Source organism: Saccopteryx bilineata, chromosome 5 (genome assembly GCF_036850765.1).
Source record: "Saccopteryx bilineata isolate mSacBil1 chromosome 5, mSacBil1_pri_phased_curated, whole genome shotgun sequence".
NCBI lineage: Eukaryota > Metazoa > Chordata > Mammalia > Chiroptera > Emballonuridae > Saccopteryx > Saccopteryx bilineata.
Genome location: NC_089494.1, coordinates 30,161,889 through 30,188,280, shown reverse-complemented (window position 1 = coordinate 30,188,280; position 26,392 = coordinate 30,161,889). Strand labels below are relative to the sequence as shown.

The following is a 26,392-nucleotide window of genomic DNA, read 5'->3' as shown; positions in this document are numbered from 1 at the left end:
AATTTATTGTTGGTACTTTATTTTTTTGTTGCAATAGTGAAGGGGATTGCTTCCTTAATTTCTCTTTTTGACAGTTTATTGTTAGTGTATAAAAATGCCTATGATTTCTGAGTATTAATTTTATATCCTGCCACCTTGCTGAATTCATTATTAGGTTCAGTAGTTTTTTGACTGAGACTTTAGGGTTTTCTATATACAATATCATATCATCTGCAAATAAAGATAGTTTTACTTCTTCTTTTCCAATTTGAATGCCTTTTATTTCTTTTTCTTGTCTGATTGCTGTGGCTAGGACTTCCAGAACTATGTTGAATAAGGGTGGTGAAAGGGGGCACCCCTGCCTTGTTCCTGATCTTAAGGGGATTGCTTTCAATTTTTGCCCATTGAGTATGATGTTGGCTGTGAGTTTGTCATAGGCGGCCTTTATCATGTTGAGGTATGTTCCCTGTATTCCCACTTTGCTGAGAGTTTTGATCATGAATGTGTGCTGGATTTTATCAAATGCTTTTTCTGCATATATTGAAGTTATCATGTGGTTTTTCTCCTTCCTTTTGTTTATGTAATGAATCACATTGATTGATTTGTGAATATTGTACCAGCCTTGCCTCCCAGGAATAAATCCCACTTGATCATGGTGTATGATTTTTCTTATATATTGCTGGATCCGGTTTACTAATATTTTGTTGAGGATTTTAGCATCTAAATTCATCAGGGATATTGGCCTATAATTTTCTTTCTTTGTGTTGTCTTTGTCTGGTTTTGGAATCAGAATTATACTCGCCTCATAAGAAGAGCTTGGAAGTCTTCCTCTTGAATTTTTTGAAATAGCTTGAGAAGGATAGGAGTTAGTTCTTCTTTGAATATTTGGTAGAATTCACTTGTGAAGCCATCTGGCCCAGGGCTTTTCTTTTTTGGCAGTTTTTTGATAACTGTTTCTATCTCATTTTTTGTAATTGGTCTGTTTAGGTTTTCTGATTCTTCCAGATAAATTTTTGGAAGATTGTATGTTTCAAGGAATTTTCCATTTCATCTAGGTTGTCTAGTTTATTGGTGTACAGTTCTTCATAGTATTGTCTTACAACATTTTGTATTTCTATTGTGTCAGTTGTTATTTCTCCACTCTCGTTTCTAATTTTATTTATTTGAGTCCTCTCTCTCTTTTTCTTGGTGAGTCTAGTTAAAGGTTCATCGATCTTGTTTACCTTTTCAAAGAACCAGCTCCTGGTTTCATTGATCCTCTGTATTGTTTATTAGCCTCTATGTCATTAATTTCTGCTCTGGTCTTATTATTTCCTTCCTTCTACTACCTCTGGGCTTTACTTGCTGTTCTTTTTCTAGTTATTTTAAATGCAGGGTCAAGTTGTTTATTTTAGCTTTTTCTAGCTTCTTAAAGTATGCCTGTTATGATATGAACTTCCATATCAGGACTGCTTTTTCTGTGTCCCATAAATTTTGAGTTGATGTATGCTCATTATCATTCATTTCTAGGAATGTTTTTATTTCTTCATTGATCTCATTGTTAATCCATTTGTTATTTAATAACATGCTATTTAGTTTCCAAGTGTTTGAGTATTTTTCAGTTTTTCTCTTGTGGTTGATTTCTAGTTTCATGCCATTGTGATCAGAGAAAGTGCTCGATATGATTTCAATCTTCTTAAATTTGTTGAGCCTGCTTTTGTGCCCTAACATGTGGTCTGTCCTAGAGAATGTACCATGAGCACTTGAAAGAATGTATATTCTGCTGCTTTAGGGTGAAAGATTCTGAAGATATCTATTAAATCGAGTTGATCTAGTATGTCCTTTAAGTCTGCTGTTTCTTTGTTAATTTTCTTTTCTTGAGGATCTATCTAGTGATGTTAGTGGGGTATTGAAACCCCCTACTATTATAGAATTGCTATTGATCTCGCCCTTTAAATCCATCAAAGTCTGCTGTATATATTTATGTGCTCCTATATTAGGTGCGTAGATATTTATAATGGTTATATCTTCCTGTTGGATTGCTCCCTTTATCATTATGTAGTGACCTTCTTTATCTCTTACTATAGACCTTTTATTAAAGACCATTTTGTCTGATATAAGTATTGCTACCCCAGCTTTTTTTCATTTCCATTTGCGTGAAATATTTTTTTCCATCCTTTTATCTTCAGTCTATGTATATCTTTTGTTTTAAGGTGTCTCTCTTGTAGACAGCATATGTATGGGTCCTGTTTTCTTATCCACGTAGCTACCCTATGTCTTTTGATCGGATCATTTAATCCATTTACATTTAAGGTTATTACTGATATGTAGTTGTTTATTGCCATTTTATTCTTTAAAACTGTATTCCTCTTTTGCTATATTCTTTTTCTCCTTTCATATGTTTACAACAGGCCCCTTAGCATTTTTTGCAGCCTTGGTTTGGTTGTAGTGAAGCCCTTGAGGTTGTTGGGTTTTTTTTTGTCTGGAAAGCTTTTTATTTCTCCTTCAATTTTAAATGATAGCTTTGCTGGATAAGGTAGTCTTGGTTATAGGCTCTAGTTCTGCATTACTTTGAATATTTCTTGCCATTCCCTTCTGGCCTCAAGAGTTTCTGTTGAGAAGTTGGAAGTCATCCTTATGGGGGATCCTTAGTAGGTGATAGTCTTTTTTTCTCTAGCAGCTTTTAATATTTTCTCTTTATCACTTAGTTTTGGTATTTTAATTATGATGTGTCTTGGTTTAGATTTCTTTGGGTTTCTCTTTAATGGAGTTCTCTGTGCTTCTTGAACTTATGAGATGCTTTCCTGCCTTAATTGAGGGAAGTTTTCAGCTATGATATGTTTGAACAAAGTCTCTATCCCTTGTTCTTTCTCTTCTTCTTCAGGAACCCCTATGATGCGGTTGTTATTTCTCTTCATGTTGTCACAGAGCTCTCTTAGAGTTTCCTCAGACTTTCTGAGTCTCTTTTCTTTTTCCTGCTCTGCTTCCATGCCTTTATTTATCTTGTCCTCTAACTTGCTGATTCGATTCTCAGCTTCATCCATCCTGCTTTTAATTCCTTCCATTGTGTTCTTCATTTCTGATATTGTATTTGTCATTTCTGACTGATTCTTTTTTATTATATCAATGTCCTTTTTTATATTTGCTATCTCTTTATTTAGGCATTCGTAATGGCCATCTGCTGTTGTTCTAATATCTTTGAGCATCCTAACAATCGTTATTTTAAACTCTGCATCTGGTAATTTGGTTATATCTGACTCATTCAGGTCCTTTTCTGGGGATTTCTCTTGATTCATTTGTGTTGCATTTCTCTGCCTTCTCATTTTTTCTGTGTAAAAGAAAGTTTTGGCCACAGGAGTACACTGGATGTGGCCTCTGTGTTCCCTAAGTGTGGTCTGTCTGCAGGCCCACCACCCCCTCTGCTGTTGATGCTCAGTGTGTTTGGGTATGGGCGTTGCCGGTGCCTGCCCACTGGGCTGTTTCTGTGGTTTTGCCTCTCCTTCATGGGAGTGGCTGTGATCATGTGCTCAGGTGTACAAGCCTCGGTGGCCTTGGCTCTCGCCCCACCCCCGTGGGTGGCATTATGCTCGGCCCTGAGGGCAGGGGTGAGCACCTTTGCTCAGCTGTGGGTCTCTGCCTGGATCCAGGCTTTTGCCCTGCCCCTGCAGGAGGAGCCCGCTCTTGAGATGGCTGCAAGCCTTGGCTCCACATGCCGGCGGGACTGCATTCCCACGCTCAGTAGTGGGACTCCACCTGTTCTGGGCTTTTGGCTCCACCCCCACAGGAGGAGCCGGCTCCCAAGTCAGGCCACAAGCCTCAGTTCTGGCAGCCGGGGCAAGGCTGTGCTCCTGCGCCCTTTCTCAAGGGTGGTCTCCACCCCTTCCGGGGCTCCTGCCCTTCCCCCACAGTCTGGATTGCAGGCGGCCCACAGCTGGGCTTGACCACTTTTGCATGTCCCCTCCTCCCTAGCCGGGCAAGACTGAGCTCACATGTGGGCCTCAGTGGTGGCCAGCCAGCTTCCTCCCTTGCCAACAGAACCACGCTTCCTCATCCCGCCGCCGCCCGCTCTCAGGCGAGCCCTCAGCCGTGTGGGTGGGGGCATTGCAGCTAAGACCCTAAGACTCACTGCTGTAGTCCCAGAAGCTCCCTCCTTCTAAGCGACTCTGCTCTGAATGCCACGGGAGAGCTTGTTTGGCTGGTGTCCTGCTTCCCTTTGCTGGTATTGCTGTTTCCAGGGGAAATATTCACTTCAGATTTGGGGAGTGTTTCATCCCAGAGGTTAGGGTGGCTGTCTTTCAAAATTTTTCTCCCTGCGCCTCCTAGATTACACTCTCTTCCCACTGCTCTCGTGCTCTCCTCTCTCCCCATCCCCCAGAGCCCTAGGTTAGTGGTTGTGAGAGAAGTGTTCTGCGCGGTCCCTTTAAGAACAATCCTGATTCTGAAAATTAGTCTCTTTCTCACAAACAGTATCCTGTCTTGATTCCAGCTAAATACTGTCCATACGCCTCTTCTATGCTCTGAGGCTGCAGGCTGGGGCTTTATTCCTGGGACTCAGGACCCTCCCCTCTCTGCTAAACTCACTTCCCACCATGCGAGTCTCTCCCAGCTGCCCTTCGCTCTGGGAAGCTGGGCAGCCCTCTCCGCATTTCCCCTTTTCCTACCAGTCTCAGTGTGCCTTCTTCAGTGTTCCTTGGTTGAAGAGTCCCCTTAGTTTAGTCCAAAGTTGGTTTTTCCAGATGATGGTTCTTAAAATTAGTTTTTAATCCACTTTGGTTCTGGGAGGTACAAGTTGGTATGTCTGCCTACTCCATCGCCATCTTGTCTTCTCAAAGCCTCATATATTTTTAATATTTAAAAACATTTTTAGCCTCTATTTTATTGAAAATTTTAAACATACACAGAAGTAAATTGGTGTAATGAACTCCCATGTGCCTGTCAGCTGGTTTACATAATTAGCAATATATTGTCATCTTGTTTAATCTACTCTCCCTCTTTTTAATTTGACTTTAATACTGAAAAGTGACTTCCAGACATCATGCCATTTCTCGTGTGGTATTTCAGTGTACATCTCTAACAGATTGGAAATCTTAAACATAATCTAACAAAATTAATAAGTACTTATTTAAATATCACTTGATACCCTGTCCATATTGAGACTCATTCAGATATCTCCAAAACAATATTTAAGAGTCTAAATGGTTTGCAATAAGATCTAAATTGTGCTCACACATTGCTTTTGTTTGTTGTGATCTTAGGATTCTTATTGTATAACTATCCTTCTTTCTATTTTTTTTTATTTGAAGTTCTTCAAATTTGGAGGGAAACCAGATCATTTATTACTGTATAGAATACTACGTTCTGGAATTAGCTGATTGCTGCCTTATAGTATCATTTAAGTTGGTTTTTCTTTCCTTGAATTATCTGTAGTTAAATGTAAAAACTTGATTGGATTCAGGATCAGTTCTTTTAGCAAAATTATTTAATAGGTGGTGTTGTAAACTCCCTACCCTCGTGAATCACATTATGGGGAAGAGAATGTCTATGCTACATGGAGTACAGGCGACAGCCACCTGACTCCTCCTTTGTAAAATCCTTCAGTGCACTTTTATTTGAAGTTTCTATCGTATGTTACAGGCTTTCTTTCTTAATATAAATACATAAGTTTTTAAATATTGTTATGTAATTAAAAATATATAGTTTTATGCATTTTTACATTTCCATTGTCATTTGCCTTTTGATAGATGAGTTACTTAGATACCTGCTTTAAATTCTTTCCCCCTAATGTGTGGGCATGGGATTTTGTTTTCAGTTTTCCTCTTTTTTATTGATTTTAACTTATTAATTATACTGCATATCAGACATTCTTGAATGTTATATAAGACGATATAGTCTAAAGTAAGCTTTAAATATGGTCAAATTGTTCGTTGCAGAAAAGAATGCGGAGTCCTGAGAAACAATGAGAGGTCAAGTTTAATACCTCCTACACCTTGTGGTGATGCTGTTGTTAACAGGGATCATGTTGCTTTATTGGTCGTATAGCTCTATTAGGAAATGCTGGTTATGATCCTTCGGTATAGATTCTGGCCCCTCAACTGCAGAAGAGCTGGTCTAATTAATTTTGGCATTTCTAACCTTAATTAATTCACTATTTTAGTGAAGACTTCAACTAGACCTAATGGTTTTTGTTCCCCTAGGTGACAGTAAATATTACAGAAATAATACACTATACAAAACAAGTATTGAAGTACAGCTCTTTGGAAAGCCATGGAGTGCAGACATATTTACATGACAGGAGCATTTTAAGTGGGCTCTCTTGTGGCCTCTTTATTTTCCAGGAAAATATGTGCAGAATACAAGAGACGGGGACTAACCACATGGTTTATGTGGGAGCAGTCACAGAGACCTCTCTTTTATTTCCTCGGAGACCAAGACGTCCATTTGCACCTAGTTGTGCATGGTTTGAGTTGCCTCTGCACCACTTTTGTTCCAGTTTTGAAAACTTTATTTGCTATTAACATATTTTATTATTAAGTAGTTTTGTCATGTTTTAAAAGTATTGAATACCTTGCTACTTTATATACATAGTTGGCGCCATTGGAGGAGGGTCTTTGGGAGCCCTGTTAATGTACAGAGAAAGAAAGTAGTCACCGTTCAGAATATGGTCTGCTGTAATTATAAAAGGGGAAGGCAGATTTCAGAGCAGCCCGTCACTCTACTCCCAACACGAAGGCCCTGGATGATAAGCCCACAAGGGTTGGAGTGATTTGCCTCCATGTGCAGCCCCTACACAGACTAAGGGATGAAGTCAGTTGTGCGATTTGGGGAAGACAGCATTTCAAAATCAGATGCCGAGACCGCTAAGCCATTCCTCCTGGCACACTGTAAAGCATGAAGTTGTAAATATAGCAGGTAATTGAAATTTAGATTTTAGATATGGGCATTGTTAGCAGCCCTCCTCTAGCTTTCGTTTCTCAGAGTCTTAGAAGAATATTTAACAGTTCATATTAATGCAACTCCTGTCAAGATTAATTAATTAAGCCTTTTTATTTATTTCTTTTTCTCATGTTTTATTTTAAGTTTTCTTTGATGAGGAGAGTATAAATAATAAAAACAAAGGAAAAGTGTCTGAACTTAAAAGTGCATCTAAACTGAAGATGAAAAAATATTATGTAGATTGGGAAATAGGTTCGTGCTCTTCTTTTAAGTTTCAGCTTAAAAAAATAACACCTATTTGTTCCTCCATTAATTAAAACTGTCATTCTTCTTTGTTCATTTCCCCTAAATCAGTTGCTTCATTTCCTTATGCTAATCAATTTTCAGTGGTCTTTAGGCTGAAGTGGGGAGTGGGACTGGTTTTTATAACCCTGGCAGCCCCTTAGCTAGCTTTTACAAAAGTCGTCAACCATGCCGTTGGATCACTAAATTTTCTCCTCTTTTCGTTGCTATCTTCAGTATGATGGGGCAATTTTAGCAGGTTCTCTACACTTTAGAAAACATCTTTTTGTAATGAGATTATGTAAGTAATGAAGGAGCTTAAGTTAAGAATTTTTTGAAATGACATCACTTGACTCAAAAGTAGATAGAGAAAAAGCAAGTCTATGAAAGGTAGTGGTTTAAATGGAACAGCAACCTGAAAAGAACGTCACCATTTTATCCATGTTAATATTAGATGTTTCCAATGGGAAAATAATATCACCAATGATAACATCATTTAAAAAAAAAAACAAAAAAAACTTCTTCCAGGTTTAAAGTGATGCTGGTCACAGTAGCTATTCAGTATAGGAACAGGCAGAATGGATATAGTGTCATACCACATATTGTGGACTAGAACCCATACCTAAGAAATTCTTAAAAATTGGTTTCGAAAATGGCAGTGGATTTACAGGGGACAACAAGGTTAAGCCAACTGCTGTAGTTCAGAGCAATTGAAGACTGAGGTCTATTTTCATGTAGAGGTGTCCAGATGAATGTGATACTACAAAACAGTCAAGTAAATGGCATCAGGTTTTGAAGAGTTTGCAACTGCATACTAAAGTTTCTGCTTTGAGACTGTAATTCAAGCATTCACCAGTCTTTCCAGTGAAGAGGTTCAGAGCAGACCCCCCTAAGATGTGCCGTTTTGGCATGTAAATTATTTTGAGCTGTAGGCAATTGCAACCCAGTAGGCTCAAGAGAAACATTTACCTCTCCCTTAAAGAATTTATTTAGGAGCCTTACACCAGAAGTCATTTTTGTGATCTATTTATAGGACAGGATAAACTTCTAATTAGTGAACATCTGCTTTTCTTATCACCCTGAAAAGGACCTTCCTCCTCTCTGAAGCCGCAAGGTGCCTTACTTCATCCTTAGTGCAGAATGTCACGTATAACTCATTCTTCCCTTTCTGTCTCCGAACCTCTTGTGTATGTCAGGTCTCTGACTCTCTCATGTATTTGGGGTTCCTGTATGTATGTATATCATTAAATTTGCTTATTTTCTCTTGTCAATCTGTCTTATTTCAATTTGATTGTTAGAACAGCTGAATGAACCTAGAAGGGTACCAACACCAGTAACAGACCCACACACTGAGAAGGTATCATTAGCACTCTGATGGAACCTGAGATTCATGATTGAAATGTACTCAGTGATGCATTTGATGATTATACAGAATCAGTTCCTTTAGAGGGAAAGATTAAAATTTGACAGAGTTTATGCTTAGGAAATCAATTCTTTCAAGACAAGTCTAGATGCATGGCCACATTGAGGACTGAATTATTCAGGTAGACAGGAATAAAATAAGTAGATTGGTATATTGCTTTGTAAAATAATAGGGTGGAATATGTTAGATTTGGGGAATTAATTGCTTTGAAAAATAATGGGATAAAAGCCAACCAGTTTTGCTATGTTTCAATTCTTTTGGACCATAACCATAAGAATGCAGAGAAAGAGAATTATGTTAATTAAAAACTGACCCTCAACTTTCACTTTTTTTAGGCCAAAAGTCTGGGATTACAGTGGGGAAAATTCAGATCACTGACTAACTCTTCCTTTTCTAAGTCTTTCTGTCTCTTTTCTGCTTCCCAGTCTCAACTTCTTTGTATTATAGGGGAGAAAAAAAATCTTGTTTTTACTATCCTTCTAAAGTCAATGTCTAGGACTCAAGAATCAAATTGATAAAACACATATAACTATAGGACAAAACTGTTTTAATTATGTATATATACACACACACTGGGAATTTATAAACTAAAATATGGCTCAAGGAGGTGGCCCAATGATTGGAGCTTACATACCATCTTAAGGGAAACAAAGGCAGACAGGCTTGGGGGACACTGAGGCTAGGAAGCAAGTTACAGGGAGGGAAGGGGAGGAAATGTATGGTAAATAAAAGTTGTCTTGTTATGAAGTTAAGAGTCTTTAGGCCTGACCTGTGGTGGCGCAGTGGATAAAGCGTCGACCTGGAAATGCTGAGGTCGCCGGTTCGAAACCCTGGGCTTGCCTGGTCAAGGCACATATGGGAGTTGATGCTTCCAGCTCCTCCCCCCTGTCTCTCTCTCCTCTCTCTCTCTGTCTCTCTCTCTCCCTCTCTCTCTCCTCTCTAAAATGAATAAATAAAAAAAAATTTTTTTGAAAAAAAAAAAAAAAAAAGAGTCTTTAGGGTGATAGAAAGGCATCTTTCCAAATGAATATTTTCTTTATAAGAGGGGAAATTCGTATTTTATTTTTAGGCAGTTAGGATGAGGTAAAGAATAGTTCCTGTGTCTTCTGGTTCTCGATGGCCTTTAGCTCAGAATTATTACAATGTCAAAGAGGAAGAAGCATACTTTGGAGTGACATAGTCTAGTACCCTTCAGTGTCATTAATGCAGATTTATAGATGATTACTGACTTCAGAGCTCGTATATCGAATGGTGCAAAACTCAGGACTTCTCTTTTCTACAAGTTCCAAGTCATATGCCCAGACTTAAAACTATGTTCCATCTTGAGGACACCTGACCACCTGACTGGGGAGGACAGGGTGAGCACAGACACATAGCATGCCCTGGCTCCTTTCACTGCCCATGGCTGCCTGCGGCTGTATACCAAGCTCCAAGTCATTAGACATTACTCTTTCTGGTGAGATGACAGACTGGAGCCTGAGCTCTCATTGATTCTCCATTTACTGGAGCAGAGGGTAAGATTGAGTCCATTATTTTGTTCATACTACTTTTTTACATCCAGTGGATGTCATTACCTATCCTGCATGCATGTATCTCAAACATCAGAGATGAGCAAAAACCAAGCTTTTTCTTTATTGTCATATTTGTAATTTGATTATTTCTTAGAAGTTCACCCACAGAAAATTAAGCCATATATTTGATTATATAGGACCATTAATTTTGCTTCCTGTTGCCATTCTTTCTGAAGAGCTGTTAAATGCTGTGATTCTCATCTGCTGTGATTGCCTCACTAGTGAAGAGGTCGTTTGCTGTATGTTGTAGAGACACATCACCTGAGTGAGTGCCCTCAGCGACAGTAGAAGTATTTCCCAGGTAATAAGAAGAGAAGAGAGGGGCTTACATCACCACTCAGGTTAAAAACTCTTATCTATCAAGAAGCATGCACTTTTCTTTGTAACCCTCGGAGTTCATTAAGCCTGGGAGGTTTCATCACTGGTTAAACATAGTTGAAGGCTGGGGTGATGGTGGTGTGGCAAAAAACAACAGAAATTGAATAAAAAGAAAATCTCTGTTTTGTTCAGGCCAAGGGAAGCTTTGATTAGAAAGATTTCTTCTTTTTCGTTTGAGACTCTGTTTTGTTGTGTCATAGAGCATTGAATAAGTGATCCATTATAGATTTGAAAAATACCATCTTCATTTTTTAAACTATTTCTTTCGGTTATACTCATCACTTATTAAAACTATAGTTAAGGAACATGCAAATATATACAAGAATTAATAAACTGACAATTTGCTGAGTGACTAGAAAGATACAATTTCTCTTTGGTTTGTTATTTCTTTATGCAATTATGAAAAAAAATGCACCAGCCCCCATTTCTTTGGGGGGGAGTCTGGGTTGTCATCTGGTTCACAGTTCCACAGCAGAGTAGGTGGGGTAGCTTGTTCACTGAGTCATTCATTCAGTAAACATGAGTATCCACTATAGAGTAAGCTGAAAAAACTCAAGCAGAGAACCTCAGATGGTTGGATATGCCTTGCTTTTTTTACAACACTGTAAGCTGGAAGCCATGTCAAAAGTCATGAGGATTTCAGGTGACATTTATCAGACGGTGCTTACTGAATGTAGGTACTGCGTTTTTGAAGCCTAGTCAAAGTGAAGCTGGGAGAGAATTGGCAATGGTGTACAAGCTATGAGGAAAAGATTGGCTCAAGTGCTTCTGGGAAGTCCTTTACAAAGCCGGTTTATAGCTTTTCTGTAAGAGGAGCCACAACTTATAAACAGTCTGTGAATTTCATCCTCTACCAGTTTCCTTGCTTAAAAATTCCTTGTGTACGGAATACCACTAACTATGCCTATTTGGCGGATCTGGATGGGATTAAAAGATTCATCCAGAGATGGCATTTGGTTTAAGCCCTCATTATCTAACAGAATCAGCTCTAAAAGTGTGAATTAAGAAATCTGATTAAAGTACAATTTTGCCACATACTTCTAGCAATTGCCTGGGGCAAAGGTTAGAGAAAATTTTAAGCATTGGAGGCTGAAAGTTGTCAATCCCAGAAGAGCCAACACACAGAATAGTGGACAAGAACATCAGACCTTGAGTACTCACAGATTTAATATTTGAAATTTTATATATACTGCATATAAGCCAAAGGTCCAGAGCATAGAGTAATTTGTAAATCTGCTACAGCAGGATGTGAATCACACAGGGCGGTCTGAGTGCAGGAGTGCCTGATCTTGTCAAGGAGCCTTCAGAAATTATTGCAGCCTTGGTGACATATCTTGAAGGGATCTTTGTTCATACTGGACCTCCCACCTACCTGGAGGTTCTCAGGAAAGCTGATGAGAAGTGTGGTCAGTGGACTACCCTCCCCACAACCACTTAGGCTTTATCTGTAGCAGCTGCTACCTGCCCTGTTCAGGTATGCTTCCGTGTAGCAATCATTATTTAAGGGTGTGTCTGTGAAAAACATTTATTATCATTTCTGTATTTCAAATCTGTTATGATTCTGTGAAAGGCATGGGTTTGGACTAGCAGCTAGACATCAGGTCTCAAGCTTAAGATTATAGCCAAGATCGGGCAGTTTGGAAAGCACAACGATTTTATGCAGAATTCTGCGTGTATGCATATGTATACCTTTATTGGGAGAGAAGCATTACTGTCCTTAGTTTTTTCAGATGAGACTATGAAAAAAAAAAAAAAGTTGAGAACACTGCTTTAGATTGACAATGTTTAATTTCTGTTGGTCTTTTTGCATATACCTGCTGTTGCACATGCAAAGGGGTTGAGATTGAAAAGTAACAGCATGGTTGGGATCTGCCTGGTGCTTGGATGAGTTGAATTATGTAGCACACTAAGAGGAACAGTGGGAAGGCCAGTGACTACCATCCTCTCTCCAGCGACTTTGCTCCTCTCTCCCCAGAATGGACTCATTAAGGTGCAGGGTCTGTGTGTGTGTGTGTGTGTGTGTGTGTGTGTATTTCTGTATATCTCCAATGCTTAGCACAGTGCCTGGCAAAAATGGGGATCATTAATAAGTGTGAACTGAATGAATCCTGGTTCGCTCGGGGTTTGCTAGTCCTGAGCTAGCATATCGTTTGCCGTGTTTTGATTCTGAAGAACATCTCCTGGATGAATACTGAGGACTTAGCCTGGAACTTCGCCCTTGGTTTCTTATGTTTGATTTTCCTTTTGAATACAGTTTCTGAAACAGGAGGAATAGAGAGGTGCTGAGTGAAGTCAAGGTGTTAGAGCACTGTGGAAATGGAAGCCACGGAATGAGAGTGAGAAATAAGGCGTGGGAGAAGAGAGATGAATAAATTAAAATCATGGGACAGGGCGGGAGGAGGGCGAGGCCAATCCGGAGATAGACAGATGAAGCAAGTAGAAGGGCGCTGCGGTTCTGCGGGAGGAATCTGAATCCGAGCCTCCGTCTAGAAGTCTAGAAGCAGCTTCAGATGAGCATGCGCAGCCTGGGGGGGGGGGCAAGAGTGGCTGCTGTGGGCGGGGCTTCCCTGGAGAAAGTCAGTTTTCATTTCCGTCAAGGTAGAAGAGGGAATACTTGAAGAAATTCTTGAGCTTGTGGAAGAGTTGCAGGGCCTTGGTGGAAATAGTGGGGGAGGAGGGTTCGGTGGCATTTGGGAGGTAATGTCCTATATAAGGAGCTACCCAAAGAGGAGAAACAATGGGAAAAGAATTGACCCGAGAGTCGTTTCCCTTAACTGTGTTTGGATATAAAGAGATGGGATAGCTGAGAGAAGAGAATGTTAAATAGAAGTTTCAGTCCAGCTTGGCTGCAGTGGGGCCTTGCTCCAGGCCCTGCCCCGGGTGGAAATTCCCCACCATGATCGGTAATCTCCAGTCTGAAGTTCAGGATCTGGTGGTTTCAGCATGCCAGGGCCCCTTCCCAGCTGAGCAGCCTGAGCCTGGCAAACGCAAGCTTCCAGCGACGGTGGGACTTAGATGGTTTTAAATATTGGTTTTGATCCAGTTTATAAATAATGAACGTCATTTCAAATTACATTATTATAAATAAAATATAAAAGCATGTATGAAGAAACATAACCAGCCAGGTACCAATAGACGCAGTCTCTTTTACTTCAGTTATTTCAATCCATAAATAAAGATTAGCTTTCAGTTCTACTTTAAATTCTCTTGCCAGAGAGGCCTCTGGCAATGGACCCAGCGAGCTTGCTGCTTTGAATGCAAGGCCAGTGTCTTATTCATCTGTGAACAGCACCCCCCGCCCAGAGAGTCCAACCTAGTAATTTGCTTGTTGTAGAGGGTTCGTAAATGTTGCGATAGTTTTTCTTCTGTTGAAAGTTACCTAAGAGCTTCTAAGGGGAAGGCTTTCTAGGGAAAGGATTTCTTTATGAAGTGCACACCTCTGATGTGGACTGTTCTCATTTTTCAGACCTGTGCTAAGTGATGGGTATACAAAAATGGAGAAGACACTGTCCCCACCTGAACAATATCAAACCAAGCAAGGGAGACAGACCTGTAAAGGAGTCGTTGCCCACCCTGAAATGAATGCCATTATTGAGCTTTGGCATGACACAAGGGTGGCTCTTAAATTGAGTGGGTGCTGAGTGTCCAAGGAGAAGGTGCCCATGCTGCTACGGGCTGGTGTGTCTCCATATTATTTAAACATCTACTTTATGCCAAGCATTAGTCTAGGTTTTGGGGATATGACAGTGAACAAAACTCTACCCTCATGAAGGTTATATTTTAGCTATTGACAGCTTAACCAAGAGATCTTCTTAAGGGAAGAAACACTCTAAGCACTTTAAAGTGACAAGCATTTGTATGTGAATAGAAATGCATGGTGGTTCTAGCAGGTGTCCCAAACTATGGCCTGCAGCCGCATGTGCCCTCCTGAGGCCATTTATCCAGCCCCCGCCGCACTTCCCGGAAGGGGCACCTCTTTCATTGGTGGTCAGTGAGAGGAGCACTGTATGTGACGGCCCTCCAATGGTCTGAGGGACAGTGAACTGACCCCCTGTGTAAAAAGTTTGGGGACCCATGTTAGAGTGATTAGAATACAATTTGGTTTGGCTATAGCTACTTTTGCAGAATCCCTTTCAACTCTGTTGTGTCATATATATATATATATATATATATATATATATATATATATAATGAAACAAACAAAACAACAAGCAAACAAACAAAAAACATTTTGCTACAGCTGTTTTCAGCAGTTCAGACTGCCCCACCTTATTTAATGCTGCTGCCACATGCTGTTAAAACCCCAGAGACAGCCAGCTTGGGATCACCCATCTCTTTTCCTCATACAGTATTTTTCCTCTCCTGCTGTTTGTCATTCTTCATCTATGTCATGGTTAGGATTGCTTCAAGTGTGTATGGCCAATAGTCACGACCGCCGTCGCTGCCAGGCAGGTGCAAGTTCACAATAGATTTGGACAGACAGTACAGAAACTGAAGAGCCAAAAGCTGGTGGGTCACTCCTTTATTCTAGCCTTGCACCCAGCAGGCAAGTAAAAACACACAGGGCTCCAAACCCCACTCATTCAGCACTCACAAAGCTACTGTCACATACAGGTTTTCCTAAAATCAAAGGCCCCCACTAGTCTAAGTCACCTCAGGTTCCTCGTCTGCACACCTTCTCCCTTCTCATCTGTGCACAAACCAGCTTCTCCTTCAGCACCCTGCCATCTTGACTGCTTCTTCTCCTTCTTAACAAACTTTTCTTGGTGCGAAACCCCTCCTCCAGCAACATCAGCATAACAGTGGCCCTTCCCAAGCAGGAAGGTAATTAGCAGTTTCACCTGGCAGCACCATTCATGTGGGCAGTGGCCATTCTTAACAATAAAAGTGAGCAAAACATAAAAATCACATTTTATAAACTTATTTGCCCAACATAGTACAGTACCTCTTAGGTTGTCTGAAAAACATTCTTGCCCAAATTGTATATTTTCAGTAGTCCTTATAACATAAACAAGTGAGATCGTTTTTGAAACCAGAAGTTTCCAATAAAATTGTCACACAGTGAAATGCAAAAAAGACAAAGTGAATGGCAAAGTGACTGTGTGGGAAGATGTCTGAAGGTCATAGGAGAGAAACAAGTGCACATGACCAGGTGAGGAGGTGAGGGTTGGGTAAGGAAAGAGGAAAATGCCTCTCTGCTTGAGCAATAAAAAAGACTTTCTAGAAAGTCCTTGAACATGTCTTATTCATGAATGAGGATGGGTTGTAAACTTGGTTCTCCTTCTGTTAATTATAAAGGTCTTTCAAACATAGAATTTTGGCTTCCCAACATTGAGAATCTTTTCTTTTTTTGAAACATACAAATAAACAGCATGCACATAAATCCTGAAACAGCTATCAACTTGGTCTGTGGACTCAAAATTTTTTTGCATCCCATTTTCCTAGTGAAGATTTTCCTAGTGAAGACCAGCAGAGAAGTGTGTCTGTGCTGGTGTGAGTGAAACACACATGCAAATGAAAATATTCTTTTAATCATGCACTTTTTTTTTATATTTACACTCTCCTGTCCAAACCTGGAATTTGTATAGCTTTATCTAGAAGCATATGGTACATTTACTGACTGAAGTATATTTCAGCCAGCAAAATGAAAGTGGTTCAGCTAGAAATGTTTTGTAATTGCTGAATTATCGCAACTTCCTAGAGTCTTTACATATTTACCAGTGTTCTGTGAGGATTTATAGTTGTACACGAGGCCCTCGTGGCACCACACTGCCCATTTTGACAAACCTGTATTCTCTATATTTGTGAAAATGATGTAGTTTAAATAGAGATGAAATGAAGAAAAGCAGCTGTTTCATGTTGGAGCCTGATCCTGATCTGAAACAGACCCTTGTGGGAGGGGATGCTGTATTGGCCAGTATCTTCCCCTTTCAGTAATAACCAGCATTATTTTGGTGTCTGTAAGTGTTGGGCTCAAGTGGTTATGTAGTCTTTAATAATAAAGAAAACGAGGGGAAATTGGCTGTAACTGGGTGGGCACAGTAATCTAATTATAAATCATAGTGGTCATTGTAGACTTGCTTGTGTCAGTCTGGTATTTAAAAAAAAATACATTTGTTTTCCACTGTTATTTTTAGCATTTTTAAAATGTGTTGAGTGTAAGAAACAGTGGACATTTCTATACAGGTTGCAGAACTTCCTTGTTGAACTTCTAAACTTCCACACTTTGAAGGAATGTAGAGCAGCTTTTCCTTGAACACGTATGAATGGGAAGCGGCGTACCCACTGGGGTTGGTCTTCTGTGGAAAAGATCGACAGAGCAGGTGGGATGCTGACGATGACATCACTAGTGGTTCTCCTTGTTTGTTTCTTAATTTAATTTTTTTAATTGTAATGTTTTCAATTATAGTTTACATTCAATATTATTTTGTATTAGTTTCAGGTGTACAGCATACTGAGTGGTTAGGCAATCCTGTACTTGACTAAGTGTTTCTCCTGATAGCTACAGGACCTACCTATAACCATACAGAGTTAAATAGTCATGGGGATGTAAAGTACAGCATAGAAAATATGGTTTTCATTTGTGTTACCTAGATGAGATTGGTCCGTGTGTCTAGTCCACTCACATTTCACGAACAAGACAGAATTTGTCCTCACATTTTTTGAAAACTCAACAGCTATGTTTCAACTGCCTGGTCTCAGGTTTAGTCAAGGTCACTTGGTAAATTTCCACCAGAAACAAACAAGAAACACAAACAAATGTAAACAAACACTCAAAAGGTAAAATGTGTAAAGGGTATGTATACATTTTCTAAATATTTATTGTGAAAATTTGTCTTCTCACATCTAAATCAGAACACTGGTATTCTTAGCAATGACTTCTCACTGTGCTGATAATTAATAGTAAGGAAGGGAGATATCCTGGAAAATATCAAAGAAAAATGTAAAGAAAGACAATGAGGTGTGTAGGGAAAGTTTAGTTTTATTGACTCGTGCCATGGATTTGTTCCTCAAAAGCTGTTTAGAATCAGTACGTTGAGAGAGTATAAAATTCTATCTCTGTGAGATTCTGCTTTGTAAGAGAAACTTTCCCAGAACACATTTCTTCAAATGAATAATCACCCCTAAATGTGTATGTTGGAGAATTTTATTGTTTCTTTAATAAGGGCCTACCTGCCTGACTATTTGATACCCTTTCACCAAATTCTGGGACATTTTATAGTGGGAAGTAAATAGAAATCTTCTTGTCCCCATTTTACAGATAGTAATAGTGAGGCTAAGAAATTAAATGTATGGTCACCAGGCAAAGCAATGAGATCAGTATTGGAACCTCTGTCTTTGTCTTAGACTAGAGCTTAATTTTACTACTATATACCTTTGTCTTTTGCCTATTAAAATTTATTTTTATTGAATTATGAAAACCATGTAGAATCTCTTGGACACAACCCAGATGAACAGAAAGTGTGGCCAGCTGTGTGTTGAGATTCAGTGGCATTTAACCGGATGCCACATCATTCACAGCTGCCTGATGTCTATGAGACAGTCAACTGAAAGACTGTTCACTGTTAGCGTGTTTTACAAAGTCTAGAATTGTTTAAACGCTTTTTACCCACATGCAATCAGGTAACTCTCCCTGTGGCTTATCAGTGTGTGTATGTGTGCACACACACCCCACAAGCCAGGGTTCGGAGCTAGCTGTTTAATGTTAATGGTTTTACCTGCTTCCATGATTAATGAGGGATTGTTAGTAGATTATGTATAATCTAATTAATTGTTTTGGGGAAGAATAACTTTTTACTTAAAAATGCTATTAATATAGCTCAATATCTAGAATAATGAAACACTTGATAGTTTTTCATATAAATCATTTATTTTGATGTTTCATGATATGACATCATTTCCTCACCCTATTTGCCTAAAATCAGTAGCTAAGGGAAATTACAAGGTAAATATATTCAACATCCTTAAATATATTCTAAATCTCAGGAGACATGAGTCCTAAGAAATCTTAGTTTTTTCTTTGACCCTTAGTTTCACCTGAGAAAAGATATTAATCTTTTTGTCCTTGAATATATCCATGTGTATAATAGGAATAAGAACGACAAGAGATTATTTAGGGTTGTTATTAATATGCTTCTAGTTACATGTGAAATGTTTTGAAATCTTTGAAAGAAAGGTGAAGTATAGCCAAGATATTATGAGAATTTCTGTTAATGTTATTGAAAATTAAAAGGATCTATAAGATGAATAAGGTCAAGATTCATTGACTCGATGACTATTTACGTCGCTACACAGAAAGATCATTGAATTGAGATTCAAGAATCCTGAATTCCAGCTTTGTCACTATCACAATAGATACAAAGGGAGCAGTCACCTCTCCTTTTGGGATCTCAGTTTCCTTAGCTATAACATGGCCTGACTTCACTAGTTCATCAGCAGTCTCTCTAGGGCTTTACTTACAGTTATCAGGATTTCTTTGGGAGGGGGGGAGCGGTCAGCACTGGTTACTGTAAGGCAGCAGTTTTCAAAGCATTGTTCCTTGACTTGCAGCATGAGGACCTTGTTAGAAACGCAAACTCACAGGCCTCACCCTACACCTACTTCATCAGAGCATCAGATGGACCCCAGCTGATTCTGAATCATGCGCAAGTTTGAGGACTTAATGTTACAAAGAAAGAAAATGCAGCTCTTATTCTTCAGAAACTTGTAATTTAGCACTTTTAAAATCACTAGTTGTCATGCTAATTTCTAGATATAGGAATATACAATCTAATATGCATTATATATAATCACATTATGTTCTATTGAATTATGTTATAAAAATATACATTCTATTATGTTATTATATATAAATATTGTGATATATATAAAATTAATTATGGGCATGTTAAATTGCTAGGTCTGAAACATTTCGGGGTAGCATCTACAAAGCCAACTCTGAGAGTTTTCCAAGATATGCATTGATTAAGGCATGAAGAATCTGTATTAGATCATGCTTGCTTGATAACAGTGCTTGACTACCAAAATGCATGTTCATTTCATATGTATGCTCATTAAATACAACTTGTATTTAGTTTAGCATAGATATTCTTGTTCAAAAAAAATAAAACAAATATTCTGAAATTATGCCTAGAATTTTAATTTTAAAATTTACATTATGTTTATGTATGAACATCAGGCACATATATATGGCATTCACATCTTCTCTGTATAATTTTCCTATTACTTTCATTCTAAAATTCATATGCAATCAAGAAAAACAAAAAACAAAACCTTGGAGTTGACTTTTCAGGATGCAAATCTGTTTTCAAATGCACCTGAGCCTTTGAAACGTAACTCAGTTGCAGTTAAAATTTTGTGGGCAAGTAATTTCAAATATGGCGGAAATGTATTGAGTGGGGGAAAAAAATCAAGGGTGTATATTTTCACCTAGTATAAGTCAAAGGAACATCCTATTTTAGTTCTCATCTGAGAGATGAAAACCTGACCTGTAAAACTGTTTATAATACTGGTTTATAGCTGTGGTCCACTAGGGAACAGCAATGAGAACTTGGGTAGCATTTTCTTCCAAAAAGTTTTATTAAAAGTGCGAAGTTTACTTGGAGATGTATAACTTAATGATGCTACATAATGAACACACTTCCCTGTATGATCGGTGACTTATACCAACTGTGAAATGTGAAATGATAGTCTGGTACCCAGACCAAGATCATCACCCTGGAGAGGCGCCCCGCCCGGTGCTGGTCCCTTCCACGCTGCCCGTGAGCACTGGCAGTTGTTAGCACTAGTGCTAACTAAATGTAAACACCTTTACTTTTCAGCTGCTGCTAATTGGTTTGGGAATATTTATGTAAGTGTTGATTTTAAAGCTAAAAATAGTGCAGGGATGTTTAAATCCAACTCATTCTGGCTGTCAGAAATGCTCCCGTGATCCTGAGAGTGTTGCTAAAAATGTTCAGTTTTTTAAAAATTGTAGTCATTAAACTTGTCTCTCGTGAAAGCCATGTATGATATGTTTCCTGTTTTGATGAAAGAGCTAAAGGACAAGCCTTTTAAAGATCTCTGCCTGGTTGGCAAGACACGACCTCCTGCTGGACTTTATCAGGGGGCAAAGAATTGCAGTGTGGCCAGAGGAAGAGACAATATAGTTTGAAATAGCTTTGTGCCCTTATATTTTATGCAGCTAATCACATTTCTATACTTTAACATTATAAATAAAAATTGTAATAATTTTAATAGAATTAAATATCGAGCTTCCCAAAGCATTGTGTTTCCTAGAGGTGAGTTTGAGGATTTGAAATCACATGATTGTTATTTCTCAAGTCTGAAGTTAAAGAACGAGAGTGGCTGTTTTCCAACTATTTTCCCTTTTATTTTAAAATTTAAAAGTCATGGCATCATCTATTGTTCTCAAAGTTATTTAAATAAGCTATGAGAACAAATCATTTTTATTTTTAGATATTCGTTGTTTTGTGACTCTTTATTCCGCCATGTTATTAATTCATTGAGGGAAAACCCTAAGTGCTCTTAAATTATTGTTTGTCAATTATTTTTTAATATTTGGCAAAAGTGATTTTATGAACTTTGTTAAGAACCGCCTTGGCCTATAACTCTTGCAGAACTGCTTTGCTACAGTGTTGTTGAAGTTAATTTGGAATTGGCTTTGTGTCCTTCTAGGATGCCCTAAGCATTTGTCTGCCTGCCCCATCTCAAGAGAATATCAAAGAATTGTGTTACTGCAATATATAGAAATGATTTGGGCAAGTGACAAACACTGCCCAATAGTTGAAATGATAACCTATAGTTATTGCCCTTGTTGATAGCTATGGCAAAGCAAAGAGTTTTAGATGCTATTTTTAAAATAGCTCAACTCTTGTCTTAGACGTGTAAGTCTGTGTGTGTATTCTTTTTGGTCTGTGGTTATTGACATCATTGCTCTAAAACTAGAGTCAGTTCAGAATTCCCCTTGAGCAGCTTATTACATTGCAATTGGCCCAATATTGCTTTCAAATCCTAATTGACATTTCCATATAATTGGAGCATTAAGTATGTTGTTGACATAAATAGACTCTTTACTTACCATCTAACTAGAACTAGAAAAAAAAAGTCTTTTCCACCTTGCAGAATGTTTCTTTGAACCAGAAAGGAAGGTATTTTCTTACGTTGGCCAGGGATCAACATGAAAGTTCCATGTGGGGTAGGGAGCAAAGAAGCAAAACTAGATAGTTAAATCTTTATAGCAAATACCCCAATTTCTTTTGTCATCCTAGGGATATATATATCTATGCATGATTACAAAGCCAAAAATAATGTTTATTTCAGCTAACTGCCACTATTAACTGTTTACAGATTAGAAGACTTTATATTGTTAATGTGGTAAAACTCTCTAAGTTGACCTACAGATCGAATGCTTTACTTATCAAAATCTCAGCTGGCTTTTTGCAGAAATTGATGTTCTGATTCTAGAATTTATATCAAAATGCAAGGAACCCAGAATAGCCAAAATAAACTTGAAAAAGAACAAATTTGGAGAACTCAAACTTCTTGGTTTCAAAACTTAGTACACAGCTATAATAAGACGGTGTAGTACTGGCATAATGGTCACATACAGATCAATGAAATAGAATCACGAGTCCAGAAGTAAACCCTCACATTTTGGTCAGTTAAATTTTGATAGGGGTGTCAAGACAACTTAATCAGGAAAAAATAAAACAACCTTTTGCAGCAAATGGTGTTGGTACAACTAGATAGTTATGTGCCAGTTATGAAGTTGTATCCCTACCTCATACCATATATAACAGTTAACTCAAAATAGTAATTAACCTAGAAATAATAGCTAAGATTATAAAACCATTAGAAGAGAATAGAGAAGTAAATCAGGGTGACCATGTATCAGGCAATGCAAGTCAATAAAAGGAAAACACAAAGAACATAAGAAAAAAAGGTAAGTTGAACTTTATTAAAATTAAAGAGTTTTGTGCTTCAAGGTGTACATCAAAAAGTGAAAAGACAATGCAAAGGATGGGAGAAATACTTACAAACTATTTGCAGGGTAAGGAATATGTATAGGAGTATATAAAGAACTCTTATAATTCAATAATAAAAATTCATGTAATTAGACATTTCTCTAAAGAAGAGATGTTCAATAACCACATGAAAAGATGCTCAACATCATTAGTCATTAGGAAAATAAAGTCAAAATACACTTCACACCCAAAACACCAGAAATGATAGCTAAAAAAAAATTTTTTTAATAGGAATATAAGTTTTGACAAGGATACAGACAAATTAGAATATTCATACATTGCTAATGGGAGGGTAAAATTGTACAGACACTTTGAAGATAGTTTAGCAGTTTCTCAAATTGTTAAGCATAGAGTTATCATAAGACCCAATAGTTTCACTCCTAGGTATGTACATAAGAGAATTAAAAACATTCGTCTGTCTACACAACAACTTTTATTTAACATTATTTTATAATTGACTATTATTTCAAATCTCCATAACAACGTTATTCATAATCAGCAAAAGTACAAACAAGTACCCATCAAGTTGAAATGTGTCAACAAATGTAGAATAGCTATACAATGAAATATCATTTGGCCCTAAAATGGAAGGAAATGCTGATAAATGCTGCAACATGGGTGAATCTTGAGAACAGTGTGCTCCATGGTCAAGCCACATTCCTTGTGATTCTGTTTATATAAGATGTTCATAATAGACAAATCCTTAGAGATAAAATGCAGATTGTTTGCCAGGGGCTATGGGAAGTGGCAATAATAGGTATGGGATTTCTTTAGGTATCTTTGAAATTGTTCTAAGACTAGTGGTGATGGTTCAAAAACTTTGTGGAAAAGCTTTTAAAAAATGACTGTGTTATACTTTTCAAAAGGAAGATTTTTTTTTCAAAAGGAAGAATTTAATGTCATTTGGATTCTATCTTTTTTTTTTTTTGTATTTTCCTGAAGTGAGAAGCAGGAAGGCAAAGAGACAGACTACTGAATGCGCCCTACCAGTATTCACTCAGCGTGCCCACTAGAGAGCAATGCTCTGCCCATCTGGGCCATTGCTCCATTGCAACTGGAGCCATTTTAGTGCCTGAGGTGGAGGCCATGGAGCCATCCTCAGCACCTGGGCCAACTTTGTTCCAATGGAACCTTGGCTGCGGGAGGGGAAGAGAGAGATAGAGAGGAAGGAGAGGAGGAAGGGTGGAGAAGCAGTTGGGCGCTTCTCCTGTGTGCCTTGGTCAGGAATCGAATCCAAGACTTCCACATGCCAGGCCAATGTTCTGCCACTGAGCAAACCAGCCAGGGGTGTATTATATCTTAATAAAGCTTTTATAAGAAAAAAAAAAAAAGGAGTAGATCTAAAAAACCCAGTCATACCTTTGGAGGATTGCAGCTGATTCCCTGCTGACATCTTGACTGCTGCCCATGAGAGATTGTACCCCAAACTGCCCAGACAAGCTGCCTCTAAATTGCTGACTCTCAGAAAATGAGAGATAATGTTTATTTTTTTAATCCATTAAATTTTGGGATAATTTATTAAACAGCATTAGAAAACTAACACACTAGCAGTCGGCTCATTTATTCATTAATCTTCCTTAAATGAAGGTTTACTGTGTGTTACAGGTTTGTTATATAGAGAACTAGACACGCTCCCCTTCAGGGAGCTCCCTCTTGTGAGAGAGAGGCAGATGCGAAAGTTAATGATTTTGACATAAATGTAGTCATCAGATGTTCTGACGTGTGATAGTCACAAATGCAAATATTTTGTTAAATTTTCTTCCTAAGTATTTTTGTAACCTGCCCAACCCTTTGTAAGCATATATCTAGCTCTTCATAATAATATGAATGTTCAAAACATTCTAAGACATTTATTTTTGAAGATTTGGTGCCTTATACTAAAAAGTGTTCTTTAATCTTACAAATTTTCTTTCCTTTCTTGATCTCTGTGAAGAGGAAAAAACAAATATGGGGGGAAAAAAACCTATGTAGACTGAGTCCTTCACAAAACTACCAATCCCTATATGAAATGTTGCTACTCAGTCTAAGAGTAAAGTACAATTTGTTACTCAATTCGCTATTACAAATAGCTTAAGTTGTGGCTCTGTGTCTTGTTTGCTTCAAGATTTAACCTAATTTTGTTATAGCTAACTCTTAACTCATATATTGTCTTTTTATTGTCGAAACGGTGCATTCAGACCCATGAGTGTTCTGTTTACAGGAGTGATAGTTGATAGTGGGTCATTCTCCATGGGCTCCGTTGTTTTGTTGAAACCTGAGTCCATAACTAACACTATTTAGTTTTGACACAGCTTCTGAAGAATAGAGTATCTGCAGAATTATTTTAGTGAAGTACAGTTCCAAGCCAAATAGAGAAGTAATGTCTTATGTAAATGGGAGTCTATATCAGGCATGCTTTCTAGAATCTATTCTCTGCTCTGTGTGAGATCCAACTCAACTTTGCCGCTGTCCTGGAGTGAGGGGCCTCTCTGACACTCTCATCTCTTCATAGTCAAAGAGTGTTTACCATTTTAAAAATTAAAAGGTTAATTTGGTTTCTCTGTGATAAAGATCATCCTCAGACTTGGTCTCATAACAAACGAAGACCTCCAGATTTCTTTTTTTGCAGTATTTTTATTTCTTTTGACAGATGTGACCTTACTAGACAACATTATTTCCCATGGATCTTGCTTCCTTTATATTTTAGTGTCACTGAGGGAGGGGGGTGCAAGCAAGTACAGTACATTAAAGCTAATACATCACCACTTGTCAATGGCACCTTCCCTCTGTTACCCCTTCACCCTGCTGATTGAAAACATTCAGTCCCAAAAGCCTATGGTTGAGTTGCAGGAAGCTAAATGATGTATTCCAAAGCTCTGAACATATTGCCTTGTGTAAATGGCCCATTTGAGTATTTCAGAAACGAAACGGGAGAGAAAAGAACATTGAAAGCACTGAAAAGATTAACACCTGTTTCAGTTTTCAGAGAAATTGGAGCGTACGGTATATAACCAGAGTGAAACCATTTACGCTCTCATCTTGAGACAGTTTACTCAAATTCTCAATTCTGTATGCACAGCATCCACATGCTTATGGGTTTGTTTCTCTATAGGATTCCACACAAAACTTAGAAGATGGAGAAGTTATGAATGGTGTACAGACAGAACTACGGACATCGCCGAAAATTAAGGATACACTGAGGTATTCTCTTCATATGGATGAAGTATTTTATTTCTGTTCAGTGTTTGTTTCTTTAATAGCTTATAGTTGTTTTGATTTTATAGGAAAGATCAAGATAATTAGAATAGTGGAGTCAACCCTGTCCCAATTCTAAAATTAATTACTTAATTATTCTCTTCTCTCATTTTCTCTATATGCTATGAGAACTTCCTGACAAACCTTAAAACAAATGAACCTCAATCCTTCCAACTCTTCGGCAACATGAATTTCTTCATTGCTTTTCTTTTTTCTTTGAAGAACAGTTTAAAGTGCACATTTCAGGGTTCGTTTTGGTAGAGTTTTACTTTGATGTGCACTCTTTGAAAATCACTTTGCATTGTGTTAACAATCTTGCCACATTTTATTCGATGTATATAAATTGAATGTAGCCTATCAGTCCAGAGTTTTCACATTTGTAAGGTAAGCAACTCATTCTCTGGAGCCAGTTGCTCCCGTAGTTCCTAACCTGGCACTTCTTTCCTCTGCGCCCATTTCCGGTCCCGCCCTAGCAGCCGCCTGGGCTCAGCTCCCAGCCCAGCTGCTTCCTGGTTCTAACTGCTTAGGCAGGTTCTTCATCTCTCTTTGCCTTCATTTTTGGTTTGTAAACAGAAATAATATTAAGT

General features: G+C 38.2%; 1 protein-coding gene across 2 annotated transcripts in view; it reads left to right on the top strand.

Annotated features, from left to right (window-relative positions):
* The window catches only part of PARD3B (par-3 family cell polarity regulator beta), a 1,080,223-nt gene that overhangs the window by 545,749 nt on the left and 508,082 nt on the right, over positions 1-26,392 (top strand). For both annotated transcript variants that reach the window (XM_066278755.1, XM_066278754.1), the window contains exon 5: positions 25,663-25,751. In XM_066278755.1, coding sequence (XP_066134852.1) covers positions 25,663-25,751 — 89 coding nt within the window. The remainder of the gene's footprint in view (positions 1-25,662; positions 25,752-26,392) is intronic.